Source organism: Perna viridis, chromosome 2, assembly GCF_037379345.1.
Source record: "Perna viridis isolate PV_CMFRI_1.1 ecotype Kerala chromosome 2, ASM3737934v1, whole genome shotgun sequence".
NCBI lineage: Eukaryota > Metazoa > Mollusca > Bivalvia > Mytilida > Mytilidae > Perna > Perna viridis.
In genome coordinates this window covers 10,140,025-10,167,762 of record NC_142446.1, presented here as the reverse complement: position 1 = coordinate 10,167,762, position 27,738 = coordinate 10,140,025, and the positions used below count along the sequence as shown (strand labels likewise).

The following is a 27,738-nucleotide window of genomic DNA, read 5'->3' as shown; positions in this document are numbered from 1 at the left end:
TACTTCATCAACCAGAACATGTTCCTTCTGTATAGGTGATTTAATCTTATCCCTAGACAAGTCCTTAAAAATCCCACAGCAGGAAAATATCTGTATCTTTCCAATTTCAAAACTTAATATTTTCCTGAACATCTCAGACCAATCATTTTTACAGTCATTGATTTTTCTGATAATTATTCAGATGTAACAATAATTTGTCTTATTTCCATGGACTGGAAGTGTCATAAAGGTAAACATAATTGATGAAGAACAATCTACATCAGCTCCATTGTTCAAATGTTTCAGGAGCCAAAAATCCAAAGTCCAATGTCAAGAAACCATTTCAATGAATCAATTATTTATATAATTTTCAACATGACTGAGACTTATCCAAGTCAATACAGAAGCATATCAATATAATTTTACAATGTTCTTAACATTAAACTTTCCAGCCTGAAGAGACCATTAGATAAAGCTAAAAACTATTATACATTGTAAAAGCAACATAACTAGAATTCTACAAAGAGAAATGTGTTCTAAATGTTAAGAAAAGTAAAATGAATTTCTTGTACATGTATATCTAATTTTCCTTATACATGTATATCTAGTTTTCCATCCTGAAAATAAACAGCAACAATGAATAATTTAACATGGTACAGATATTAATATAAAAGAAGACACAGGTTTCAGGCTACAAATGATCACTGCACACCAAATAGGAGCATTTTCTTGACTAAGACAATACAAGATGTTGTTATTAATAAGATCAGCATGAACATTCCCCCTTGTTCTATTGGTTACTATTCAGGTCATATTTATAACTATGACACTATTGTTGTGAATACAGCACATTCTTTTGTATTTTGTACCTTTGTTTTATTGGTGATGCTAATGTCAGTGACGTCTCCATGAACTATATCTTGTATATCAAAATGGTTGAACTTGACTGTTGACTTGTTACATTATTCTAAGTTACACAACATTTTATGGTGCCATGACTGTCGGAAAAGTTATGGATTGCCTCAAATAAAGGAGTATTGACAAAATTACTGAGGAATTTTGACGATTTCAAACAGAATTCAGACTTTGAACAAGAAGATATACTGACTTTATCAGAAACATTCATGCAGAAACAGACAATTCTCAAGAAAATCAATGAAAAAATACTGGATTTGACAATGGAGGAGGATGTGGCAAAAGAACTCGAGGAAACAAATGAGTATATGTACAATTTAGAGACCAAAATCAAACAATTAAGAAATTCATGTCCCTGAGTAAATCACAATCCAATCCCACACATCCAGCATCAGCTACCCTGAATCCTCATGAAGAAATTTTTTAACCCGTGAATATCAACCCACCATACCAGCAAATGTCCATCAGGACCAATAGTGAGATAGCCGCATACATGAGACAAACCACAATGCCCAATCCTGCACACAGCCCGCATATACAAAGTCAAGGACAGTTAACTAGTGATATGCTCAACCCAAATACTTCTATTTTGTCAAATGCAAGTCAGAATCATCACCTTCCTAACTTAACCTGCCATATTTCGACAGAGACATTCTCAGCTGACAAACTTTTTGGGATGCATTTGAATCCACAATTCACTACAATACTAGCCTTACAGGCATACAGAAATTCAGCTATTTGAAGGCCCAGTTTCATGGTATTGCAATACAGTCTATAGAAGGGTTTCCATTAACGAACACCAACTATGCGACAGCCGTTGAATTATAGAGAAAACGTTTTGGTAGACCCCTCAAAATTATCAAAACATACATGAAAGCACTCATGGATCTGCCACCACCAAACAATGAGTAAAATAGCTTACACAGCTATGTAGATAAAATTGAGATGTACATAAGGGGACTCGAGTCACTAGATCAGTCAGAAAACATGTATGGATCATAACTTGTACCAATCATTATCGAAAAACTGTCTGTAGAAATAAGAAAAGATATTGCCAGCAAAAATGGAAGTGACATTATGCATACAACTTTGCGCAGAGCGCTTGAGAAAGAGGTAGACATTTTAGAAGATGGACTTCTCATTGATGTAATTAAAAACAACTCAACAGTTGCATTTTACACTGGAACCAAGTCAAAAGAACAACAAAAATCAACATGGAATGAATAAAAAAAACATACATGTACATTCTGTGAAGAAGCCCACTCATTGATAAATTGTGTCAAAATAAAAACTCCCAAAGCAAGAATAGCAATCGTTAAACAGAAAAAATTATGCTTCAACTGTCTATGTTCCCATCGAGTTCAGTACTGCAAATCAAAGGGAAAATGTAAAAGGTATAATCAAAATCATCACATGAGTCTTTGTGGAGGAACATTTGTATCTAACGGGAAATCAGGAACAACACAAAAAGAAGTTACCGTAAATCTTGTTCGACATGACGAAAACACAAATACATGTATTAGTGCACAGGCAAATATGTATACATGTATACAAAAGCTGGAAACAAAACCATGATGATCTACCAACTAACTACACAATGGCTAAAGCCAGAACAGATAACACAAGTCTTCTTATTGTGTTTTCTGTTCTGGCTTTAGCAATGTGTAGTTAGTTGGTAGATCACCATAGTTTTGTTTCCATAGCAATTTTGCACTATAATGAACCACAACTTCTGCAAAAGTACACAAGAATAACTGAAGAACAGGAAAAGAGGGTTTTTATAAAAAAAAAAGAAAAGACAAGTGAGGAGAACGTACCAAGAATACACTACATTCAACATCATGCGGTGAGAAAAGATTCTGCAACAACACCTGACAGAAAAGTCTATGACTGCAGTTGCCGAAAATCACAAGAACATTCGAGCTTAAATGAATGTTTGATGTCTACTCCACCAGCAACTAATGATCTGACAAAACTACTTATTAAATTCCGACTTCACAAATATGTCGTCAGAACAGACATTGAAAAAACCTTTCTTCACATACAACTTGACGAAGGAGACAGAGACTTCACCAGATTCTTGTGGTTAAGCAATTCAACAAATCCCAACAGTGAACTCACAATTTACTGCTTTAAATCAATATTATTTGGAGCAACCTGCTCACCATTTATTTTGAATGTGACATTACTTAAACATCTGGATAAAATATGGAACAAGCACTGCCCTAACAATGAAAGAAGATTTATACATAGACAATATATTGTCAAGTATGGAAAAGTAAACGGAACTTACCGATTACTTCAATGAAGGAAGATCACTCATGTCCAAAGCAGATTTCAAATTACAATCTTGAACTTCGTATAGTATGGCACTTCGAGATAAGGCCGAGCAAGAGAATGTACTGGACACGGACATCAAAACTAAGGTACTTGGATTACGCTGGAATACTGCAACTGACAAACTGTTGTTCAAATATTCAAACATTGAGAGTAGCTCTGAGTTGACTACAAAGAGAGAAGTTCTAAAACAATCTACCCGCATCTATGACCATCTTGGACTATTAGGACCAGTTACAGTAAAAGCTAAGATTTTTATCCAGGAACTACGGAAATGTAAACTAGATTGGGATGAACTTACTCCCATTGACATACATTCGTTATGGATCAACTTGGCAAATGACCTGAAGACAACCAATACAATGGAATTTGAGAGATGTTACTTTGCCGATTGGCCCTGTGCAGGTCCGGGTGTTAAAAGAATAGGCCTGCAGCAGCGCTAAGCTTGTCGTATAAGGCGACTAAATGGTGCTCAGAAACCTAGCCAGGGGTTAGGCGCTCTGCCCACAGAGCAACTGGGATGTGTGCCCCAGGTGGTTGAATGGGGTACCCCTGGCGTGTTACATGCTGGGGTTGTCAGGTTATCATACAGAAAACCTAACCGCAAACCATAGTGGTGCACCGTGTTGGGAAAGATGCCACGTTCCTTGCACGTTAATGAACCCTGCTGTGGTATTCGATAGGAGTAGGAACCTTTGCGCTCCGCCACAGGAGGCTAAATTGCCCGACCTTCCCCATCCCCCCCTTTTCCAGTGGCAATCAAAATTTGTCGACCCTATTGTCCTTGTGTCCCATCCTTTTTTTTCATTTCATGTTCATTTTATCATCCATTTCATGTTCATCGTCTGAATATAGCTGAAATATTGCTGCTCGGACGTTAAACCCCAACAAACAAACAAACAAACTTTGCCGATTGAATTGGTGACAAGAATAACTAAGAACGACATGTATTTGTAGATGCTAGCATGACAGCATACGGAGCGGTAGCCTTCATTTGCAAAGAGAAGGAGTCAAATATTCTGACATTAACACTAACATTACCTCAAGTACAGCTGATGGCAGCCTTGATTGGAGCATGTTTAGCACAACACATAAAGGAAACTGTTGAGTTGAAGCAGATTACAAATTGTATTACAGTGGCTAAATATAACAAAGCAGATGAATAGATTCATTGAAAACAGAATTGATGAGATCAAGACAATGACAAATCCAGATCAATGGAGATATTGCCCAACCACCGATAATCCTGCAGACTTGAGGTATATTGGCTACAGAGTTTATGCAAAATAAACTACAGCTCAAAGCACCAGAGTGGTTACCAATTCAAGAAAAATGGCCATCATGGAACTCAAAGAAAATTACACTATTACACTGTACTTCAGAAATAGAGGATAAGGAAACACATGAAACTGTGCAACTGGACATTAATGAAGTAAGAGGACTAGATAACATCATTGACAATTGATTAGAACATACCAGAGACTAATGTGTGTAACTGCATACAAGGTGAGATTTATAAGAAACTGTAAACTGCCAAAATGGAACCGAGACTTTGAAAACTTATCTGTGAAGGAGTTACAACATGCCATGGATTTATGGATAACAAACTGTCAACAAGCAAAATAGAAAACTTGAAAGCAGAAAGTGATAAAAGATGCACCCTTGTTAAACAACTTCGACTCTTCTTGGATTCCAGGGGAATGATTCATTGTGGCGGGAGGATCCATAATGCAACGATATCAGAAACAACAAAGTTTCCATACTTATTACCACAGAATCACCAGCTAACCAGACTAATCGTAAATGACGCTTCCATGCATTCGACAGTTCATCAGGAAAATCCTACATCAATGCCTTATTTGTCGAAAGTACGAGGGAAAATCTTATTGTGCACTTGACCCACCGCCTCTACCGAAGATCAGACTGACTGAAGCACCACCATTCACTATCACAGGCATTGACTATACGGGCACATTATACATGAAGGAAAAACATGGACCAGAAAAGAAAGTATATATCAGTCTCTTCACCTGTGCCAACACTCAAGCAGTTCACCTAGAAATTGTGTCCGATCTTATAGAAGAATTGTTTCTACTTGCATTCAGACGGTTTACGAACTGCAATTCCTTGCCATGGATCATGATTTCTGACAATGCCTACACCTACCTTGCCGCCTTGGAAACGGTAGAACATCTAACAAGGTCTACAAAAATTTGAGATAATCTATCGAAATATGGAACATCATGGCAATTCAATCCAAATAGAGCTCCTTGGTATGGTGAATTCTGGGAACGGATAATTGCCGTCACAAAATCATGCTTAATAAAGACACTCGGGCAATCATATTTAACAATGGAAATGCTTCAAACAGTTACAATAGAAATAGAGGCAATAATTAATGACAGACCATTGACATATTATTCTTCAAGTGTTGAGGACGAGGAAGCTTTAACACCATCCCATTTACTTTACAACAAAGACACCATACCCCACTGCTGACATAGACTTTGATATCCAGAGCAACATATATCAAATTCAAAAACGTGCACAAATTAAAAAACTAATTCTTGATCACTTCTGGAATAGATGAAAAATGGAACATCTCACTTCACTGTGAGAATTCCACCAATCTACTGGCAATAACAAAAGAATAATCAGCATCGTAGACATTGTGCACAATCAAGATGAAAAGTTACAAAACGGATGGAAGTTAATTAAAGTAGAGGATCTTATCACAGGGAAGGATGGACGTATGCGAGCTGGAGTGGTGAAAACTAACAGTGGACTAACATCAAGGCCGATTGTGAAATTGTATCCCATAGAACTGAAAACAACAGTGAAACCAAAGACAATGGAAGTTCAATAACTACATATGAGACCATTCGAACATTACCTCAGCACGAAGCCTCTAAATGAGCTAAAGAGAATATTTACAAATGGACACATGGACTTTAATGTGATAAGTGTGAATTGGTATTATGAACTTTGATTTGAGAGGTCATAGGCTAAGTGATGATGAGAAAAACACAAAAAATTTTACTGATTTCAAAGACAGTTAATTTCAAATATTAATTGGTCACAACTTCTCATATTTTCATTTGTTCATTCATTTAAACATCCATTCTGATTATTTCTTTTACAGCCCCCAGAATGTCATGAATACAGCATGAAGTATGTTCACATTCTTTTGTACCTTTGTTTTATTGACAACGCTAACATCAGTGACGTCACCATGAACTATATCTTGTATATTGAAATGGTTGAACTTGATGGTCGACTTGTTACATTATTCTAAGTTACACAACAATTATGTCTCAGACAAAACAACACTAAAGGAATCAGAAAATAATATCATAGACAATTTCCTCCAGTGATCACATGTTCATATGTCATTTCATTTACTTCTTTAGCAACATGTGTTACTTGTTATAGGGTAGTACCGGTAATTCTCTTTGGTGCCTTCACTCTTACAAACTTGAGGAAATAGACTCATATTACATTTATATGGGTCATTACATATAACCATAAACCTATACAAAATTGTGACAGCTTTTTCCATGTTTTAACTTCATTCCTGCTTCATCATCATACTATGACAGACATGATTCAAGATTACATGACTTTTTGAAATTGCATTAAGTCTAAAAATTGTAGCTGACTATCAATCGGTAGGTTGGCTGCCTCAATTGTCTGTGGCATCTTATTACTTGAAAATAATATCCAAATTTTAATCAAGAAAAGGCTTGTTTTCTTGTTAAGTAAATACTGTATTATTCATCTGCTGATAATGTGTCTAGACCTGTGTAACCATCATATTTGTAAGCATATAAATATATGCATAAACACTAAGCAAGTTAAAATTACAAATTATTTCAAGTATTTTCTTTTGAAGATATGTACAGTAAAATTTGTCAAGTTTATCCATAGGTGGAGGTGCATAAAATTCCAATACTTTTCAGACATATAAGATAGTGTAATACCGAAAACTCATAAAATCATTGCTTTTCTTTTCATTTATTTATAAATTCATATACAAAATTACTTTGGGAGAAGTGTGGTACACTCCAGAACTACTGAATGCCTAATATACATGTACATGAAAAGGAAGGACAGAAAGTATTGTCCCATACATATAAGTTAATATTGAAAAAATAATGCAAGTATATGTACAACCAGAGGTCAAAGGGTAAAACAAAAGCCATATTAATTTTGCCTTTAGGTAGCAAAATGACAATGAGTGAAGGTTTTCCATGGACAGTGGATTCAAGTAATGCCAGTTAAACCTACCACACCAAAAAACTCCATCAAATATCACTCACTTAACAACACCAGCATTGGACTATACACCTATAAGTCAGTTTTAAGGAAAGACAACTTATATTCTTATTGCACTCACCTAAGTTTTCAGCTTTAGATTGTTTCTTTGGAGGCTGGTCAATACAAGGGAATCCACCAAATGATTTAAAGCATACCAGTTTATTCAGGTACAAGAACAAGACTATCAACAGGAGAAGAAATGTTCCAACTGCACTAAGAAAAGCAATTGCTTCTGTTGGTACTGAAAGCAATCATAAGATCAATGTTTTACACATCAATATAAGTATTTACAAATTGCTAATGACTCTGTCAGCCATATACTTTGCCATTTTAAATCCTATTGAACATTTTTGACAGTTCAAATTCAAAGCTAAAACAGTTTGTATCATTAACAGAATATTAAATAAGACTGGGTCTATTGTTATAAAAGAACAATAACAATGTTTTGTGGAACGTTCATCTTTAGAAAGATAAATACATGTATATGAAATTGTCTTTCTCTCCTGATAAACTTCATACTTTTTCAGTCTTATTTGCATTATTCTAGCTAATAAAACTTTGCTGAAAAGTTTCCCTAAATTAGATGTGAGGGAAATTCCCCCATAATTAAAAAGGTTGGAGTTAACGAAATATAATTTTCATTCCACAGTTTTGGAAATTGTCCAATTATTAAAATAATACTAGCAAGCAACACCAAGCAGAGTGAGCTCTACAGTTATTACATGTACTATAATCTAAATTTCATTAATGTTCCCCAATATACTGGTACTAACGAAAGAAAAGCAGTGTCCCAAGAGTAAATATATAGGTTAAGATTATGTTTCAGTAAAATGAATTCACCTTTTCTGATAGTTTTCGAGTCTTTCAATTTTTTTTTAACTTATTAAAAGAAAATGATATGTTTTTAAAAAGTTCGTGAAAACGTGGATGGGCATATGTGTATCTCCACTGTTCCACTGTTGCTGTTGTCATGAACCTAATCTGCCTCATAAAAAATATAACTCCAATTGTGTTATCCAAATTGAAGCATAGCTTTTTGAGAAAAGAAAGGCAATCGTTTTCTTTTTGGAATTTATAGCTGTCAGTTTTGTCTGAATTTTGTTTACATCACATGATATGTGTAAAATATTCCCAACATCTGTGGAGAACTGTAATATTTCTGGTATCTGCCAAATTAATTTAGTTGCCAAGCTTAAACTGAAAAGGATGTTGCTCGAGATGTCCTTAAAGGTTGAACATTGTAAAGTATGGCGACATGCTACAAAGTCATTAACCATTTTGAAATCGATGGGAAAAGAATGGGGCTGGTGGCTGGGATCTTTTTGAAAAAAAAAAACAATAAATGTTCAAAATTTTAGAGAAAAAAAAATTTTTTTACTAATTAATTGAAAAAAAAACAAAAAAACAAACATTTCCCCCAATGTACAACAAAGCAGATTTTCAAATAAAATATTGATTTGGCTTGCTACTGAATTGTAAATAAAAACATTGCACTTGGTGAAACAAAAATTCTCATCAGACCCCACCCCTTTGTGTTAAAGGAGTTATGATGTCGTTTACTATTCTTACAAGTCTTGCACAGACGGTGCAATTATGGTTAAGCTCATGGCGCTCATTGACATGGGCAATGCCTACTCCATATTAAAAACTTTACAGATGAGTTCTTTAAGTCCATGTATACCATATTTAATTATTTCATTTGATATTAAGGGACTGGCTGTTGATTTGCCATCTTTAAGTTTTAACAGCTCTCAATATTTCATCTTTACTAAAAAAAATCATCATATATTTGTGGTAGCCATCATCTTCTGATATTGACCTTCAACGTGTGAATGTTTAGTTAAGTTCTTAAACGCATACAAATTAAAGATCATTCTAAGGTAGTTCATTTTATTTTAAAAGAATTTAAGGTTCGAGATCTCCTGTGCAAAATGATGCTCCGTTACACTATTTCATATATATTATCAAATAAGGTCAAATGAGAACAAAATTACAGAATATTGTAAGTGTAAAGATAGGAACTTACATTGTACCATTTTAGGTTCCAATATTAAAATGGAAGTGGAAACTACATGACAGTCACAGCCTCAAGTGTAAATAAACCACGACTTCCTGTCGGTGGTACCAAATAAAGTCGAGATAAGACTGGAGAAGACGGGCGCTTCAATCAGAATGTAGCACCATAGAGTAAACTCTTCGGCTGCACTCAATAAACAAGCCGCTATAAATAATTTTATGTCAATTTGTCTATATCTAGACACTCAGACATGGATATCAAGTTCAAGTTCAAAAGTTCCATATATGGTAATTAAGAAATAATTCATGGAGGGGGTAGATTTGTACTCATTTTAACATAGGTACGGCATTTATATTCGATTATTTAAATGAGAATATAAATGCCAAATTATTTCTTTTCTAAGAGTAATCAAGGGAACCAATGTTATAGCGGTAATCAAAAGAATGTAATCCAGGGACAAAGACCCGACATGGAAAACAGACATACAAACAAAGAACATAAAGTAACTAAAATCATACATACAAAGTAATTTTCTTTCTTCTTTTCTTTTCTTTTCCGTTTAAGTACAGTCCTCCACTGGAGTATCGTCGTACTTTTATATACAGTGGTCGATGCGAGAAAAACATCTGTGTGCAAATTTGTACAGTGCTATGAGTGATCCATATATACAATGCGATTAAAAACGACGATAGCTGTTTATCTGACTTGGACGGACTGCACTCCTGACTTGAAAGTATCAAGAGAGCTGCTGGATATCAATGTGTCTGGTAGCCCGTTCCACAATCTTATAGTGTCCGGAAAGAATGAGTATCTAAATACTTCTGTTCTTGCGAATGAGACGAGATAGCTGAACTGGTTGTTCCGTCTGGTGTTGGTTGTGCGTGATGTTAGATATGCACCTGGTGGTATGGCAACCAGACCATGTACTATACGGTACATCATGATGGCTTTACATCTCGCTCGCCGTTGTTGTAGGGGCTCCCATTTAAGATTCTGCAGCATTGATGTTATACTGCTGGTCCTGTTGTAGTCATTCATAACAAAGCGTGCTGTTCTTTGCTGTACTGCTTCTAGTTTGCTGATGTTTTCCTGCGTGTGAGGATCCCATATGGTACAGGAGTATTCCATCAATGGTCTGACTAGTGTCTGGTAGCAGAGTGCCTTGGTGTTACTAGGGCAGCTACGCAAGTTCCTCTGGAGAAAGGCTCTGGTGGAATTGGCTCTTTTTGTTATGTTGCTGATGTGATGGTTCCAGCTCAGTGTCTTGTGGATTGTCACTCCTAGATATTTTGCAGAGTCTTCCTCTTCAAGTGTGTGACCATGGATGTTGTATTGGCCATTGACTGGTGTCTTTTTGGTGGTAATTCTCAATAATTGGCATTTTTGGGGATGGAATTCCATTTGCCAGTCAGACTTCCATTGTTGTAAACCATTCAAGTCATTTTGTAAGGTTTCTGTGTCTGCTGTATTCTTGATCTGGTGGTTAAAGGGCACAGTCATCAGCAAATAATCTTATGATTAAGTTGATGATACATATTCTGGTAAGTCATTTATGAAGATGAGGAACATTAGAGGTCCAAGTACACTCCCCTGCGGAACTCCTGATTGGACTGGAGCTGTTGCTGAGCATTCACCTTCCAGGAGAACTTTTTGTTGCCGATTACTTAGGAAGTCTCTGAGCCAGGTTAGGGTTGAACCTCTGATGCCATAGTGGTCAATCTTGTATAATAGCCTCTCGTGTGGTACTTTATCGAAGGCTTTAGAAAAGTCTAGTAGGATTAGATCTATTTGTCCCTTGTCATCTATGTTCTTGGCCAGGTCATTGACTGTTAGTATCAGTTGGGATTCACATGATCTTTCCTTTCTAAATCCGCGTTGCGCGTCTGTCAAGATGGTGTGTTGCTCCAGGTGTTTATGGATGTTACTGCAGATGATGTGTTCTAGCATTTTACAGAGTATTGCTGTTAGTGAAACCGGCCTGTAGTTGGATGCTTGGCTACGGTCCCCCTTCTTGAATATTGGAACTACATTGGCATTCTTCCAGTCAGTTGGTATCTTGCCCTGGTCTAGTGAGGCTTGGAAGAAGACGGTGAATAGTGGTGTCAGCTCTGGTGCTAGTATCTTTAATAATCGGGTTGAGAAATTGTCTGGTCCAGTTGCTTTGTAAATATTGAGGTCTGATAGTAGTATAAGTACTCCTTTTTCTGTGACTGTAATGTTGGTCATTGATGGATATGGATCATTTTTCATTGTCTTAATGGTGGATTTATCTTCATTGGAGTTGAAAACGGAGGAAAATTGATTATTGGGTATATTTGCCTTGGTACTGTTGTCAGAGTAAGTTAGGCCATCTTTGTTTCTCAGTGGTGATACTCCTATGTTGTCACATTTTTTGCTTTTGATGAAACTGTAAAACTTCTTTGGATTTCCTTTGATGTCAGGGCTTATGATGTCATGGACATAATTGGCATAGGCGTTCTTACATTCTTTCTGTGATGTTTTCTTCAGCTTCTTATATCTTTTGAAGTCTTTCTCTGATTTTGTTCTTCTGGCTTTTTTAAATGCCTTTTTCTTTTTGCGATGTTACTCTTTTAACGTCTCTGTTGATCCATGGTTGGAGGAACCTTGATGGTGTCATTTTTGATGGTACGTGTTCCTCTTGTATCCTAAGTAGTTCTGTCTGTATGAAGTTCCACATATCTGCTACCTGGCTTCTGACATTAAACTGCTCTTTGAATTGGTATACTATTCCAATTGTTGCTGTTCTTAGCCCATCTATATCTGCTTGTTTCCATAAATAGATCTTTCGTTTTGTCAGTTTTGGATTTCTTGTTGCTATTTTGGAGTTGATAAAGACTGTATCATGGTCGCTTATCCCGGGTAATGGTTCACATCGGTTTGACAGGGTTGGTCTATTTGTTAAGAATAAATCCAGGATTGATGTTCCTCTAGTTGGAAAATCTACAATCTGTTCCAGGCAGCATTCGTTTGTCATATCTATAAATCTGGTGTTTATCTGGGATGAGTTTTGCTGTCCATTGATAGTTGATGTGTTCCATTCTATGTTTGGTAGGTTCAGATCTCCTCCTAGCCACATAACTGAGTTTTTGTGATGTTGATATGTTGATTCGATTGCAGAACACATATTATCAATATAGTCAATGTCACTATTTGGTGGTCTATATAGGCATCCTTTAATGGTTGTTCTATTCCCCTGGCATGTCAGTTTAACAAATACTGATTCGGTTCTGGTGTCGACTTTAAGTTCTTCACTTGTGATTTTGTTTTTTATCGCTATTAACACTCCTCCATAACCATCATTTCGATCGTTTCTATATACAGTATATGTTGATGGAAAAATCTCAGAGCTCATTATATCTGTTCGAAGCCATGTCTGTGTGCCTAGGATTATGTCGGCGTTAGTTGTTTCGATCAAGTTGAGTACTTCTTCCTTTTTATTTTTAATGCTCTGGAAGTTAACCTCTATTATCTTGGTGTCAGAAGATTTGGTGGGTTGTATATGTTTATTCTGGTTTGGTCTACTTTTCGGTGAAGATGAAAAGGTTGGTGGTCCAGGGCTGGTTATACTTTCATCAACTGAAAGTGATGAAAAACTGTTGTTGGTAGTGGAGTCGATGATAGTTGTTTCAAATAGTGAGGAGGCAAAGTTGGGCATTCCACAATTTACACATTGCCATGATATATTGGAACAGGCAAGGGCTTCATATATTGGAGTTGTTATGCCCATGCATTCAGCATGGTACCATTTAGAACAGTCATCACTGGCTACTCCCCTTTGCTTCCAAGTGACAGCTTTTGAATAGACTTGACATGGGTACTTTGGTGTTCGTGGGCCTGGATTGCATTCCACATCTGCTGATCTTATTATGAGTAACATGCTGAGGTATACAAGTGAGTGTTGAAGAGGTCTGACACTGGATAGTGTTTGGAATTTTCTGAATTTGACTGTCATTGTAACGCTACAGTGTATTTACTTCAGGTAAGTATTTCCTTGTATATTGTTATATTTCCCATTGAGGTACTCCGATTTGATGTGTTGGTCATTGAGATCTACGATGAGTGTTGCAATCAGCAGAACTGACAGCAATACGTGTTGAAAATCAATCAATTTCATGTTTGTTTACATTGGTTACAAATTCGAAAATGGCGCCGATCGAGGACAATGGATGTTATGTTTTGATAGGAAAAAAGCTGGATTAAACCTCGATATTTCTATTATTATGTAATCATATAAGCTACATCGTTTTTAGTGTTGTAGAACCAATTTGGGGGATAGGGAATATCTGTGATCTACAAAATTCGATGTTTTTGGAGCTCTTCACAAGATGTTGTTCACGCATCGGTCACTGTTCTCAACCGAGAACAAAAGTAAATGAGCAACTCGGACTCCACTAAAAACTGGGAGCATGGACCAGGTGCACCGGTAGGGTAAGCGTCCTCTACTTTTCTAGAAACACCCGCCGAGTTGCTCATAAAAAGTAAAGTAATATGACAAATACGGTAATTTTTTAGACAAAAATTTCCCTAGGCGTAGCCAAAATAACGGCTGTTCCGTTCATTCTCCCCGTATTGAAGTTAGATTAAGTAAGAATTAAACCATATATACAAGTAAACCATCTATTGAATAAACATCAGTATCAGTATAGTGCTATATAACTTCTCAGTCGTTAAATCACTGCGTAAACGTTTTTAAATGAGTGTTTTGTCTCGAAGCGACAGCGAAAGAAAAGAGACAGCGCACAGGTGCTAAAGGTGGGGCTGTACCGACATATACTGTTTGACGATATGAAGACGTCATATTAGAAGTGGATGTTACTTCCGGTTTTCATTAATGCATATTAATTAGGTCGTCGTGATAAGACAAATAAATCATTCTAACTTTATATAGCGCTAACCTGATGAGAAAATGTTTGTTATACTCGTATCTAAACAAACTATATATATATATTTTTTTTTTAAATATAAACGTTTAAAAAATGAAATTTTTATGTCCTGTCTCCTTTAAAGTCGGTATATGTAAAACATTTCAACGCAAACTTTTACAACCGATATATATTACAGTAACAAAAACACACATAAGACAATCAAGATACACAATACATACAGCATTAAAAGAGGCAAAGCAAGCAAATGAAAATGGCAATAATTCTAGAGCCAGATCATGTACGTGTTCTGCACTTCAATTACATACACACAAACTATAACAAAAATTACTTAGACTGTAAATAAACTAAGGCTAAGAATAAAACAGCTAGCACCAGTTTAACAAAAGCATGAGGTTATGTGCATGCAGTGCGTTTGAGACTTTTAAACTGATTGAAAGAAGTCTGGAAATTCTAAAATGGTTTGGAAGCTCGTTCCATAGCTTGGCTACAGTGTATCTGAATGATTTTATGCCATATGTGGTTGTTCTTACTGAGAATTTAGGAACTGCAGCTAAATTTTGGTTCATAAAATTCTAAGTATCAGTCCACATAAAATTCAGACATGGTAAAGTGATTCACGGTGAAGAAAAAAAACACCCCACAAATGATGCTTTTTCATTCTACATATGCTATATTTTAAGGTAAAGTAAGATCAATAACTGTATCTGAACAAGAAATAAAAAGTTCAGCGGAGTTTTAACATGCATGAATCAAAAATATCCAACTATTATAATATCGTCTACTTCATTGTATTTCGCATTGCAGGTGTACTTAATCAAAATAGAAAAATAAGGTTTATTCATTTAAAGTCGGCAAGTTAAATAACATTAGAACCCGGTCAGGTCTTAAAATAACAAATGATTAGAAATTCGTGTTGCACATCCTTTCAAGAATTCATACAAGGATGAAAGGACATATTTTATTACTTGTTTGTCTTTTTGACTTGGGAAGTGTGCGTTTAGTGTAGTGTGCACGTACAGCCCTTTTGTACATAAATATCCATTGTACATTTAATACAAAAGACGTCATTTTTATATCCCGTAATTCACCTGTAATTATGGGAAAAAATTCCAAAATCTAAATCATTGGGTCAAAGACACCTACATTATCCTTATGAACATTCCAAATCATGGAATCTATAGTTATAAAAACTGTATATATGGACAAGCCAAGTACCTTTAATTCCGAGTGACGAGCGAGAGAAAATTACTTAATTATTATGACATGAATATTGAGTACACAACTGACTTCCTGCTTTAATGCTGATCTACATACAACACACCAGAACACGATGCACCATACAAAATTCACAAGAATACCAGCTGGTAATCGAACCTACGACCCGGCCTGGCACTGTAATCCGATGATCTAGCAAATGAGCTAAAGGAGTACTTCATGAATAATATTACCACAAAATATAGTGGGGATAAAGCATATGTTAAAAATGAAATTACAGTAAACTGTTTTAAGTAATAAATTGCGTTTTAGAGATCTTTGCGATTTGTATTGAAATTAGATCAAGTTGAAAAAAAGACGTAGGATACATAAGCATCAAGTAGTTTTGTAGTACTGTTTTGTACTGTTCTTTTCGGATTTTATTTATTTGTTTTCATTACAAAAAATGCACTGCGCGCTTCATTTAATGAAATATTTATTAGAAATTTGAGTTGAATTTGTGTATCAAATGTGAAAACGTGTATTTTTAATTTCTTATCAAGTGTGTGGTAGACTCTAATGAAAAGTGAACATTATTTTACCATTTATTGAAAAGCGAAAGGTTTATAGTGATCACGATGTCCGTCCGCTCGTCCGTCCTCAGTTTTCATGCCAGTAACTTATTTTTCATTCATGTAATTACAAAAACATTCTAATAAAGCCATTGAATTAAATGTGGTTTTATTTATTTTTAAATTGAATCTTGGATTGCTTGTACATTCATACATTATAAAATAATCATCAGTAACAAGCTTGGTATAAATTTATTTAATAAATTCGCTCAGTGGTATTTTTAAACACACACACACTTTCATTACCACAACTATGAGGTACAATTCTCAACAACTCAAACTGGTCTAACACTTCTTAATAATGTATACTATAGTATATACTGTACATATATAATGAATACTAAACATATAGAGACTAGCTTATTCCATAATTTATTGTCCAACAATGCAAACTGGGTTTCATAAACCATCTTAAGTTGTGAATATCCTCGATCAAATCCTTCAATAGTTAACTATATGGTTTTTGACCAAACGCTCATAGTACCAACAACATCAGCATCCAGTCGGGTTGAAAACAAATCCTGCATAATTTAAATGATAACGGTAAACAAGTTTTTTTTGGAAAGCTTATTTCAATGTTTTCTCGAACTCTTGTAGTCTTTGGTAGCCTTTGATGGACTATTTTTACGATGACCAATCGGAAACGTTGTGGAAACCGTTTCTAATATTACTACTAAGCATAGTACTTCCGGCATGTGAATACTGATCAGCCAGTGGAAACAAGAGTTCGGAATTCTCGGACTTTTACGTGACTCTTGAACTAAAATCAGATTTCCGAACGCTATTTTATGAAAAACCATGCTGTCACATTAGGGGGGTCGTCTGAATTTGAGTTTCGTGTACTCACATATGGACATATATTCCACCAAAAAGTAAGTGACTCATTAAGGTGAATACAAATGAACCTGAAAATCGTAGTTTGAGATAATTCCAAACCTTCTACAAAAAACACCAAACTATTTAAAATTTTCTCCATTTTTTATCAGCAGCTTACTTATGAACTTCGGCATATTTGTCGCTAACATAATGTTTCATTTGAGTATATTTTTTCATTTCGAACATGACAGTTTGTTTTTATTTCAATTGTTTGCTATATTTTCTTGTTTTTATATTTTTATATATCAAAAAATTGATTAGCAAAACGAACGAACATTAATGATATGCATTCATTATTGTTTACAGTGCCGCCATGATGAAAATACAAATATTTTATTTAGCTCGAACACAGTTACAATAATGAAGAATTATGATAAATAACGTAAGTGTTTATCATATACCATGTATTTGTTAATTATAATTTGTCTAAATCATGTGCTGTAGTCTAAGTAAATGTGTGTAGTATGAATTACAGGAGATATGGTACACAAGAAACTTTCTTAAGTCTTACATGTGTACTGACTACTGTATACATGTTCCATAGTCCATACAAACATTTTTATAAAGACATGAAGAGTTGTCGTTGAGTCAATGACTGTTGATTTTCATTTAAATGAAACAGTCTATGATACAAACTTGTTGAACATGATGAGGGTAACACAAACAAAACCTTACAAGAATCTGTTATTTGCGTATACAGTACCCCATATTTCATTTTTGAGAACAAAAATAAATTCATGTACAAGGTCAAGGAAACTCCAGTGAAACAAGTATTGCTGAACAGTTGACCAAGAGCAATCAAAAGCAATATTTAATGTTCCAATGTATTGTACATGTAAGTCATATGAGAACATTTCATATATAACTAGAAGTAAACTACATGAATTATATGATTTGGAAATTAATCTAAACATTAACATATACATTTGTATGACCTTGTATATGACACAATTTTCAATTTTTTAAGAAGTTTATGGTGCTATTTTTTTTTTTACTTTTTTAATAGATCCATAAATACAAGCTGTTTAGAAGACAATTATATTTTTGACTTCAATTTTCATATGTTTTTAGATAACGTTTTTTTTAATTAGCTTTATTTCTTTTCACTTTTAATTTTCATTGATAATTTTACATAGAAATCGAATTGTAACCTTGATCTAGTTAAGATAAGATAGTCGTTGTTTGTCTGGTCATCCAGTACTTGGAACTAATTAATTATTTTGATAGCGGTCAGCTGTTTAACATATTTAATGATCTGTATCAGACAGACAATGAGAGAGTAAAAGTTCAAATTGGTAATTTGGGGAGTTTTCCGTTACATTTAGGTTAATTGGGTTTATTAGTTCAGATTCGGCACATAATTATGGTCAGTTAGAAATCAGAGTTCGATCGGTAAACATTGTATTCAAATATGTGAATGTATATATTATGTAAATAAACGTAGGATTAGAAAGATCGTTTTTAATCGAAATCATGGTCGTGGACAAAAGTTATAGTGCTCGACGTCTAGCTTCCCAATTACATAATTGAACAAACAATCGTAAAATCGCTTCCACTGCGCAATCACTCTGCTCCACAAGCTGTTGACTTACATTGTATATCAGTAACTAAGGATAATGAACTAGTTTTATCAGTCATCAGATTTCTTTTGCACAGTATGTTGTCATGAACATGTACAATTATACCATAGTCATCACAGTATGATAAAAGTCTATCTATGTTGATTTTCAGTATCTCTTTCCATATTAAAAGGAAATATGTTTTGATATTTTCCAGAAAATTTTGGATGCAGCCGTCATGTTCACCTACCAATGATACAAGTTACCAGACAAATCATACATAACAGGAAGCTCTGTTCAAATGAAGTATGATAATAGATTGTGTAGGTATTTGAGGTTCAGTATACAATATTTTTATGCCTTTTTTTTTGAAAAAAAAAATTAATATTGATTTGGGGTGTTCCAAAGGTAGGACCCACCTCTTTTGTTGGGAAATGTTGGAAGTAATGTGGAAAATTTTTGTAAAAATGAGGAAATTATTAGCTTGGACCCCCACTTTCAAAGTCTTTTGATTGTTCACTAGAAACTCTCATTAGTCAATTTATTTTAGAAATGTATTTGTATTATTTCTACATGTGTAATGTAGATAGATCCCATATGTGTTTATCGCTTAAAATGTAGCACTACAGTTCCCATGACACTTAAATGAAGGTTGTAGCATAGACATAATATCTTAGCATAATGGGATGTTTTGTTTGAAGAAAAAAAAACATCCAATGATCCATATAATGTAGGGTTTACTTAAATAGAGGTCTACTTCAATACAAGAATCATGAATCACAATAACTTTGAATATGAGTATTATGCATATTTATTACTGATTTTTATACTTCCAGGTCATCCATGGCATATATATGACTGAAAAGAATTCATACATGTATAATGTAGATGATCTTCAATGCTGTTCAAATCTCTGCTTGCACTGTAATGAAAGCTAATATGAAGCTGAAGTTTGAAAATAAATATTTTCAAAATCATATTTCTTATTCAAATGTACAAGATTTAAATGTGTTGTGCTTCAAAAGTAAAAGTCACTTTCATACATGTATACAATAACAGCCATGTATACTTCTTGACAGTACCATCCTGGAATACAACCTAGAATCCCTTGCATTGCAAGCTGTCACTCTATCAACTGAGCTAAAAAATTACTTCATTGTTTTCTGTAGATTAGGTTGATTATGGTCTTTTGTAAATAGTTTTACTTTATTTGTTTTTGGGCCTTTTTATAGATTGCTTAATGGTATGTGGTATGCCCATTATTGATAACCATGTGGTGATTTTACTTGTAGAAGCTTAATGGTTACTTGCTTTGTTTTTTGAATGACTATCTCATTGGCAAACATAAATGGTACATGTATTTAAGTTTTCTACTTATGACTAGTGATTGCTAAATCTTTCACTACTTCTCGAACAAGTAATTTTGTGTAACAACTATTTGGCTAAGCAACTGTTGATTCTGTGGGGTAGCACTATGAAACTGCCTCAAAATGTCATAATAGTAGAGTAGTATAAAGCAGGATCATTTCATACAGTAAAACATTCTTGTCCTGAAATGCAAGAAACAATTGCAGTATGCATTGAAACCACAACCAATCAATGAAAAAAAAAACAAGTTCCATGGGTAAATAGAATAAAATGTAAACATTCACAGACATTAAACATTTTGAAAAAGAAGAGATTTATTGTTGAATTTTGAGCTAATCATAATCATGCCATGTACTTGCACCTATAATTTACATTGAATTGATCTGAATTCATGGTTTCCTTGTATAAACTCTACAAGACTGGTAAATTGTGATTTTTTTTGGTTCACAAGTTAAGAGAGATAATCATACCATGAGCTCATGATGCACCTGTTCAATAGGACATCTTATCGAATGATAATTATTAGTCAACTGTGCTGGTAATACCTGTTCATTGATCAGAGGGGTTGGCACACCTCCTTTTTACCAGAAAATTAGTCATATTCATGTGTAAAATTGACAAAACATGGAAAATAATGTGTTAGCATCACCATCACTTTGGCTTGCACCCCTCCTTTTCAAAGTGTCTGGAGCCGTCCCTGTTCACTAATCTGTAAATAGCTTTCATCATATTTTGCTTTAACCGTCTAGCATGAAACAAGTTGCCTGTTTTGAAACTATTTTAATATTCTCCATAAAAGCAATAAAGAAATATATATAAAAAAAAAAAAAACAGTGCTTAGGTAGCAAACCATATTATACTCCAGCAATGCTAAAGTTTGTCTGGCAAGCTACTTTCTGACTTGGTGCCATCCTAGGGTATAGAGGAACGGAATTCCAACCTCTTATGTTGTAGGAGTAACAGGGACGGATCCAGGATTTTAGATAGGGGCGCACAGTAAAAATTCTGCCGAGCAGAGCGAGGTTGAATTTTGAAACATTATAGAGTGGGTGCAATGTTGATATCTTTTGTGGTAAAATTAGCGAGAAATTTTAAGTTTCAACTTGAAACCACCTAAATCTACCCATGACAACCCATGCTTTGCAAATTTTAGGGGGCGCACTCCCCCACCAGAATACGCCTCCGAGTAACCATGTTGATTTTTATGAGTGGGGTCGGGGCTAGGATCACATTTGAAATAGAAAGGCAGGACAATGATATATGATTTTATATAAATACAAAGATGCAATAGGCGAAAAAAAGGTTCTGGTTTGAATATTACATAAAAAGATCCGGGACACAAAATTTGACTATATAGCCCCCTTTTCCCCCTTCAAATGGATATAGGAATGTATCATTATTTACCTGGGATGGGGACCGGTCATTTTGAAATCATATACATTTTTCTTGACCCCCATGATATTTTCTTATCCCCCTTAAAAACATTTTTTTTAAATGTGATATCTCCTCTATTAAACATGCGTATGGAGTTTTCGTATACATGTACCAACTACTACATTATGCCAGAGCTTGTCGAAACTACGCGGAGTTTTTGTATCGCGCTAGAATTCTAACAAATAAACTTCTGGAACAGGGTTGTGTTGCTACAAGATTGAAGTCATCCCTATAGAAGTTTTATGTTATGGTCGTCATCCTGAAATCGTGGATCGCTATGGTGTATCCATCTGCGCCATGAAAACTGAATTGTTCAACGTGTCATGGTTTTCCTTTCCTCTTTCGTCTACCCCGGACTTGTCTTTTTATGAGCAATTCGTTTGGTGTATCTAGAAAAGCAGAGGACGCTTACCCTACTGGCGCACCTGGTCCATGCTCCAAGTTTATAGTGGAGTCATAGTTGCTCATTTGCTTTTGTTAATTTGTATATTTGATTTTATCAAAATTTCACGTTCTTTGTACGTCTGTTTTTCATGTCTGGCCTTTGTCCCTGGATAACATTCTTCTTATTACCGTTATAACCGTAGTTCCCTTCACTACTCTTTGAAGCAAAAGCTGTTGAGATGTTAAAGAATTCTTACAATAAAAAATTCAAGCCTTCAATTCCAAAACTTGATACTTTGGAAAAGTCTTATCAAAATCAAGCAGAATCAGACACAGCTCTTGAGATTCAAGATATTGGTAAGGGAATTGAATCGTCAGCAGATAAGTCGGACCAATTTGATTTAATAACTGTAAATGTTTGAGGTCCTGATGGTTATGTTGATATGTGAACTTGATTTTACCAGAGATCATGCATGTGACAATGAAATAAAATGTTTAATGGTGGTAAAATATGTTTTAATTTGACTGGTGTAATGCTCTGCTTAACTAAAAAATTGGATCCCCCTTGAAATCCATGTGCAAAAAATGACCCCCCACTTTGAAGTTATAATACAACTGAACCCCCTTTTCCACTTACAGAAAAAAATGACCCCCTGGATATATGTACTTGGTATGTTTAAATTTTCAAATAAATGTCTACGGTTTGAATATTATTTGTAAATTGTTATATGAAGGATGCCGAATCTAGAGGTTAAACCTTTAAAAAAAAAAAAGCTGTTATGCACGTGGCTAATTACAATATTCGTTATGTTTCGACTAAGTTTACAGCCAATGAAATGAACATCTCGTTAGCGAGAACACAGCGTTACTTTATATATTTATCGGGCATTTTTAAAGAACCCAAAGCTTTTCCGAGAGGAAATAATCGCCATTTTCTTGCAGCATATTTCTCTGTTTCCTTCCCCTTGCCCTATGATAACCCCTGTACTGATCTCTTGCAGACGAAAGTCATGGTTTTACCGATATTTAAGTTAGGAATTCTACTTATAAAGCAGTTTACTCGTCCAGTTGTAAATAGTTTGAGTGAATCCGCAAAAAAATATCCCAAATTCCGAACAATTATCGTCAGACTTGCACAAAGTATGTATATTACACACACAATTCTTACATTTTTATTTCATCACCTAACCTCAAATCTTTATCTAGGCAATCATAACTCCATTCAATCTTTTAAAGGCTAGTCTGTAGCTTAAGAACAACGTTCTACTTGACTAATTTTGTTTCATTCTGTCACTAAGTCACCACTTATTACTATTAGTGTTAAGTCAGACCAGTGTAATTTGATGGCAAAATTAATATGGTTTATTTCAAAATCTGTACTTACTTGTCTGAAAACATTTGCCCATTACCCTTAGGAACCCCATACAACAGATACTTATCTCCCCTTATACAATCTTGGAAGAAAGAGGTCACTTTTTACCTTTAGCGTTGAAACTATCATGTTTGATTTTTTTTTCGGACCACATTACAATCACATTTTTCCTTGTAAATTTCATGACATCAAAAGATTTTATTGATATGGAGGACACATTCAAGTGTTGTGTAAAATGTATTATTGCTATTTTGTTTAAAATCCCTTTGATCTTGCTATACAATAATTTTCAATTTCACACCAGTGTTAAGTTAACAGAAACACCAATTGAAGTCAAGTAAAATAGACATGATGAATTGTTAGCAGTGAAAAAACATGTTTCAAAAAATTTGTTAACAATACTTAAGTGAAACATTGATATGCAACTCATGTAATAAATTGATATTTATCATATTTTTTGCATACTTTCCTCTTGAAAAATAACGCTTCGTGATATCTTCCCTATTGACCACTTTCAAATGAAGGAGATCACCCTCATTGTAGGTCACATAAGTTGACATGTATTTCATAACATATTGATTGTAATAAAATGTACTCTAATTTGTTTAGAGTGGCATATAAATTGAAAAAATTTTGAAGATCTGTTTACATCGACAAAGTGAATGAAGATTTTCATACCTTTCTAATTTTCTGTTTTCAAGTTTATAAAAAATTGTGGAGGAGTAATCAAGGGAACCAAGGTTATAGTGGTAATCAAAAGAATATAATCCAGGGACAAAGACCAGACATGGAAAACAGACATACACAACAAAGAACATTAGTAACTAAAATCATACATACAAAGTGGAGGTATATAAAAATTGTAAATGGTACATGTATAACATGTCTTTGTCTTTAATGTCGTTGGTAATTTTATGACAAGATTCCCTAACTATAAAAGTAAACTTGTAATTTATTTCTCCAATCTTAATGGAATTAGTGACTTAAAAGGGAGCAGAACAAGTATTCCATAAATTTAACAACTTTAATTCCAGTAAAAGCATATTAATGTTGTTCCACAATACGCTATACCTCAGAGGTCGGACTGGAACTGATTTGGGTGTTAATACCGTTACAGAGATGAGGAGGATAAAGGGACTGGAAATAAGCATTTTCCTGATGTCCAGACAATAACTTGAGTATTAGTAAATGGATCCTTTTGAAATTTACAAGGTGCCATACTACCAATCTGAAGGAAGGTTGGGATTAATTAACTTGAACCAGTTATTAATTAGGGGCCACAAAGGGGTCAGAATAAATAAATAAACATTTTTTACCTCCCTTAGAATGTTACTATGGCTTCAAAATGTATTAAGTTTGTTGATTTTGTAAATTCAAGAACAATTTGCAGGTATGATTTCCTTGCAGTTTACATATTTTGTTTTTTTAGGATACCATTCAATGGATTTCACATCACAAAGTAAACTTTTTGGATTTGGGAAACCAATAAGAGTCAAGCCATTGTCTGAGGATGAGGCTGTGAATTTAGGTACAAAATTAGTTGGAGAGACATTTGTGTATGGAGTATCAGCTTCCCTTTTGTTATATGAATATAATAGATCATCAAACAATGAACAAATAAAAGAAGAAAAAAGACGTTATGATATAGCAACATTGCAAAGAAAAATAAATGAATATGGAATGATAACTGAAAGACAAGAAGCTGAAATTAAAGAAATGCAAAGAAAACTGTTTTCTTTAGAGGACTCAAATAAGAGTTTAGCTACAAAATTGATAGGTGCATTAAAACCCAAGTAAATTTATTAAGTGGTCTTTAGTAAATATTAGAATTTGGAAATCATGCATAATAAATTAATGAAGTATCACTATAAAGCCAACATATAACTGGTAACATATATATCAAAATGTACCTGCTGCATTAGTTATGTTATCAGTCATTTCTATTTTAGCTGGCTTGGACTTTAGTTCCATGTGAGATATTACCCCTTCATTGTTTGTTCTATGTCAACAAAACTCTTTCCTTTGTGTCAAATCAATCCTAATTCTAAAAGGGGTTTTTTCTTTGTTATGTACTGTATTTAATGCAGGTTGACTATGTACTAAGGTATTTAGATTTCATATTTTTGTATATTTTGTGGTTGTATAATTGTATTTTGCTGTGGATCTTTTTTGAAATTTAAACACTTTAAACATTTTATTCAAAAGTTCAAAGTTCAAAAGCTGTATTTGAAGTTGGTACTTGTAAAACATTACAACAAAGCCAAAACAACATTCCTAAGGACATGGCAGAGAGCCCCCTAGTTTTTGGAGATTCTTTGCCCACCCACCTTTGAAAATAAGGGACGAAAAGGAGCTTTCAGTTTAGAGTGATAAGAGGCTAATGGGTGACACACACAAAAATCAACATTTTTCCAACACGGTATAGTTTCGCTTTTTGGCCTTTGACCTTCTTAAGACAATCTTCTATGGAAACGCATGTCACTTGATCGCAATTCTGTTTCCAAATTGGCTAATACTGATAAAACCATTGGGTTTAACCAAATTCTTTCAATTGCTGAAATGATCCTAATTATAAGGCCTTCAAAAGTCTTCAAGAATCAAAGTTGTCAGGTGACTCCTTGAAAGATGAAAAATGACATTTTTTTGTTTGTTTGTTTTTTACAGTTTTCAGCCAATATCTTGAAAACTATAGTAGAAAGAATAACAGTAGTATAAAGTTTGTTTTAAATTGGAACTGGAAGCCCCAAGTTTTCAAGGGAAAGACTTTTCAATTGTTTGACAAACAATTGACATACTAGTATTAGTTAGTTGATCTTTATAAAAAAAATATAACAGTTTCAAACTACAAAAGGATTGGTATTGATTTCTTGGGTTATAGAATAGAGGTTTGAAAATGGGCATAAACATAGGAATGTCTATGACGTTCCACAATATTTAATACCACAATGGTCAGATTGGTTTTGATTTAAGGGATAAGACAAACATTTTAGAAATTATTAGAGGCCAAAAATGGGACCAGAAACATGGATTTTCCTGATGTGCAGATGATAACTTGACTATTAGAGAAAAAGAATTGCTTAGAAATTGTATAACAAGGTGCCATACCACCAAAAGAAGGCTGGGATTTATTTTAGTGGACACAACTTGAAATTTTTTGGAATTAGGGGCAAAAATGGGCCTGAAACAAACATTTTCCCTATGTTCCCTATGTTCAGACAATAATTTGGGTGAAAATTTATGAATCTTATGTAAATTTTACTACAAGGTGCCAGTACCACCAAACAAAGACTGGGATGTGTCTTAGGCCAAGTTTAGTTTAAACATATTTTATTTGTATAGTAATGTACCAAAGGGATACAATTATATCTTACTTATGAAGTCTTTTAACCGTTGAGCCAAGTTAGAATAAGGGGCCAGGAACTAGTACATGTATTTTTTTGTTTCTGGATAATAGTTTGAGTAAAAGAGAATGTGAAAGTGTACCACAAGTGCCATACCCCCAAAGGAAGGTTTGGATTGATTTTCGAAGATTCACCCAAAAGTGACTGCTTCAATTCTGATCAAATTTTTATCCTGTGTCAAATATCTATTTAAGTATAAGTCTCAAGTTTGAATGGTGTGTCCATACTTGCCCCAACTGTTTGTGGTTCGACCTCTGTGGTTGTATTCAGCTGTGCCCTACGAAGCATTTTATTGATTAATTCTATTGAACAGTATGGTTTTTTTTTATCAGAATGATATTGTATAGTAATGATGCATAAAAATGAATAAAACATTGACTTAATACCTTTCAGTTTATTTACAAAACAAGTGGCTCTTTTGAGTCTAACTTTCTTCATAAACATTTGAAGCTAAGAATAATTATATACTCGTCAAAGACGGGTTGTTTTATATGATATTAATGTCTGTCTGTCTGTTGTCAACATATCACACTGTAACTTGAGAATGCCTTTTACAGTATACTTCAAACTTTTGAAGCCAAGAATGTTGTTTTTTAGTATATTAATGTCTCTCTGTCTGTTGTCAACATACCACACTGTAACTTGAGAATGCCTTTTTTCAGTATACTTCAAACTATATATATATGTTTGTTGTGATGGTTTTATGTTGTATATACTTTTAGAGAAATTTCTGATATATGTTTCAGAGTAAAAGGCTTTATTTTGAAAATGTTACATTCTGTGCCATAACCAATGAAAATGCCTGATTGGACTATTTTAAGTGAAATTTTGATTTTTTCTTTACCTTAATTTGACTTTAATTGGTTCGAAATTTATAAAACTTTAAAATAAGGATTGTTTTTAATTTTTTCCCAAGTAATGCTCATATAACCAGCTTTGGGAGCAGTTTACGTTTTTTCATGAAGCACAAGCTGCCCTGAAGTTGGTGGGGTATGCAAATGTTACTCATTCTTTGTTACAAGGTCTCAAACACCATTTAAAACCAG

General features: G+C 34.3%; 3 protein-coding genes and 1 long non-coding RNA gene across 4 annotated transcripts in view; 2 read left to right on the top strand and 2 right to left on the bottom strand.

Moving 5' to 3' along the window:
• The window catches only part of LOC148623591 (synaptotagmin-14-like), a 32,747-nt gene extending 23,063 nt beyond the window's left edge, over positions 1–9,684 (bottom strand). The window contains exons 1-2 of the mRNA XM_088565512.1: positions 9,575–9,684; positions 7,628–7,789 (exon numbers count right to left, since the gene is read on the bottom strand). Of these exons, the coding sequence (XP_088421638.1) occupies positions 7,628–7,789; positions 9,575–9,584 (172 nt within the window). The 5' untranslated portion in view covers positions 9,585–9,684. The remainder of the gene's footprint in view (positions 1–7,627; positions 7,790–9,574) is intronic.
• Positions 9,685–12,122: 2,438 nt separating this feature from the next.
• Positions 12,123–13,538, bottom strand: LOC148623590 (uncharacterized). Its single transcript, XM_088564867.1, has one exon. The coding sequence runs from the start codon at positions 13,536–13,538 to the stop codon at positions 12,123–12,125; it is 1,416 nt and encodes a 471-aa protein (XP_088420993.1).
• A 3,479-nt stretch (positions 13,539–17,017) lies between these two features.
• Positions 17,018–19,710, top strand: LOC148623589 (uncharacterized). The gene is made up of 4 exons (XR_015919462.1): positions 17,018–17,170; positions 17,481–17,556; positions 18,951–19,056; positions 19,570–19,710. It is a non-coding gene; the product is annotated as an uncharacterized LOC148623589 (long non-coding RNA).
• A 3,158-nt stretch (positions 19,711–22,868) lies between these two features.
• LOC148623588 (optic atrophy 3 protein homolog) lies at positions 22,869–27,461 on the top strand. Its single transcript, XM_088565511.1, has 2 exons — positions 22,869–23,059; positions 24,721–27,461. The coding sequence occupies exons 1-2, from the start codon at positions 22,930–22,932 to the stop codon at positions 25,086–25,088; spliced, it is 498 nt and encodes a 165-aa protein (XP_088421637.1). The 5' UTR covers positions 22,869–22,929; the 3' UTR covers positions 25,089–27,461.
• Positions 27,462–27,738: the final 277 nt, after the last annotated feature.

Excerpts from the sequence above, each read along its gene's own strand:
- LOC148623588 (XM_088565511.1), top strand. The coding sequence starts at position 22,930 with ATGGTTTTACCGATATTTAAGTTAGGAATTCTACTTATAAAGCAGTTT. Across the intron at positions 23,060-24,720 it reads TATCGTCAGACTTGCACAAA|GATACCATTCAATGGATTTC; the intron begins GTATGTATATTA and ends TTGTTTTTTTAG.
- LOC148623590 (XM_088564867.1), bottom strand. The coding sequence starts at position 13,538 with ATGACAGTCAAATTCAGAAAATTCCAAACACTATCCAGTGTCAGACCT.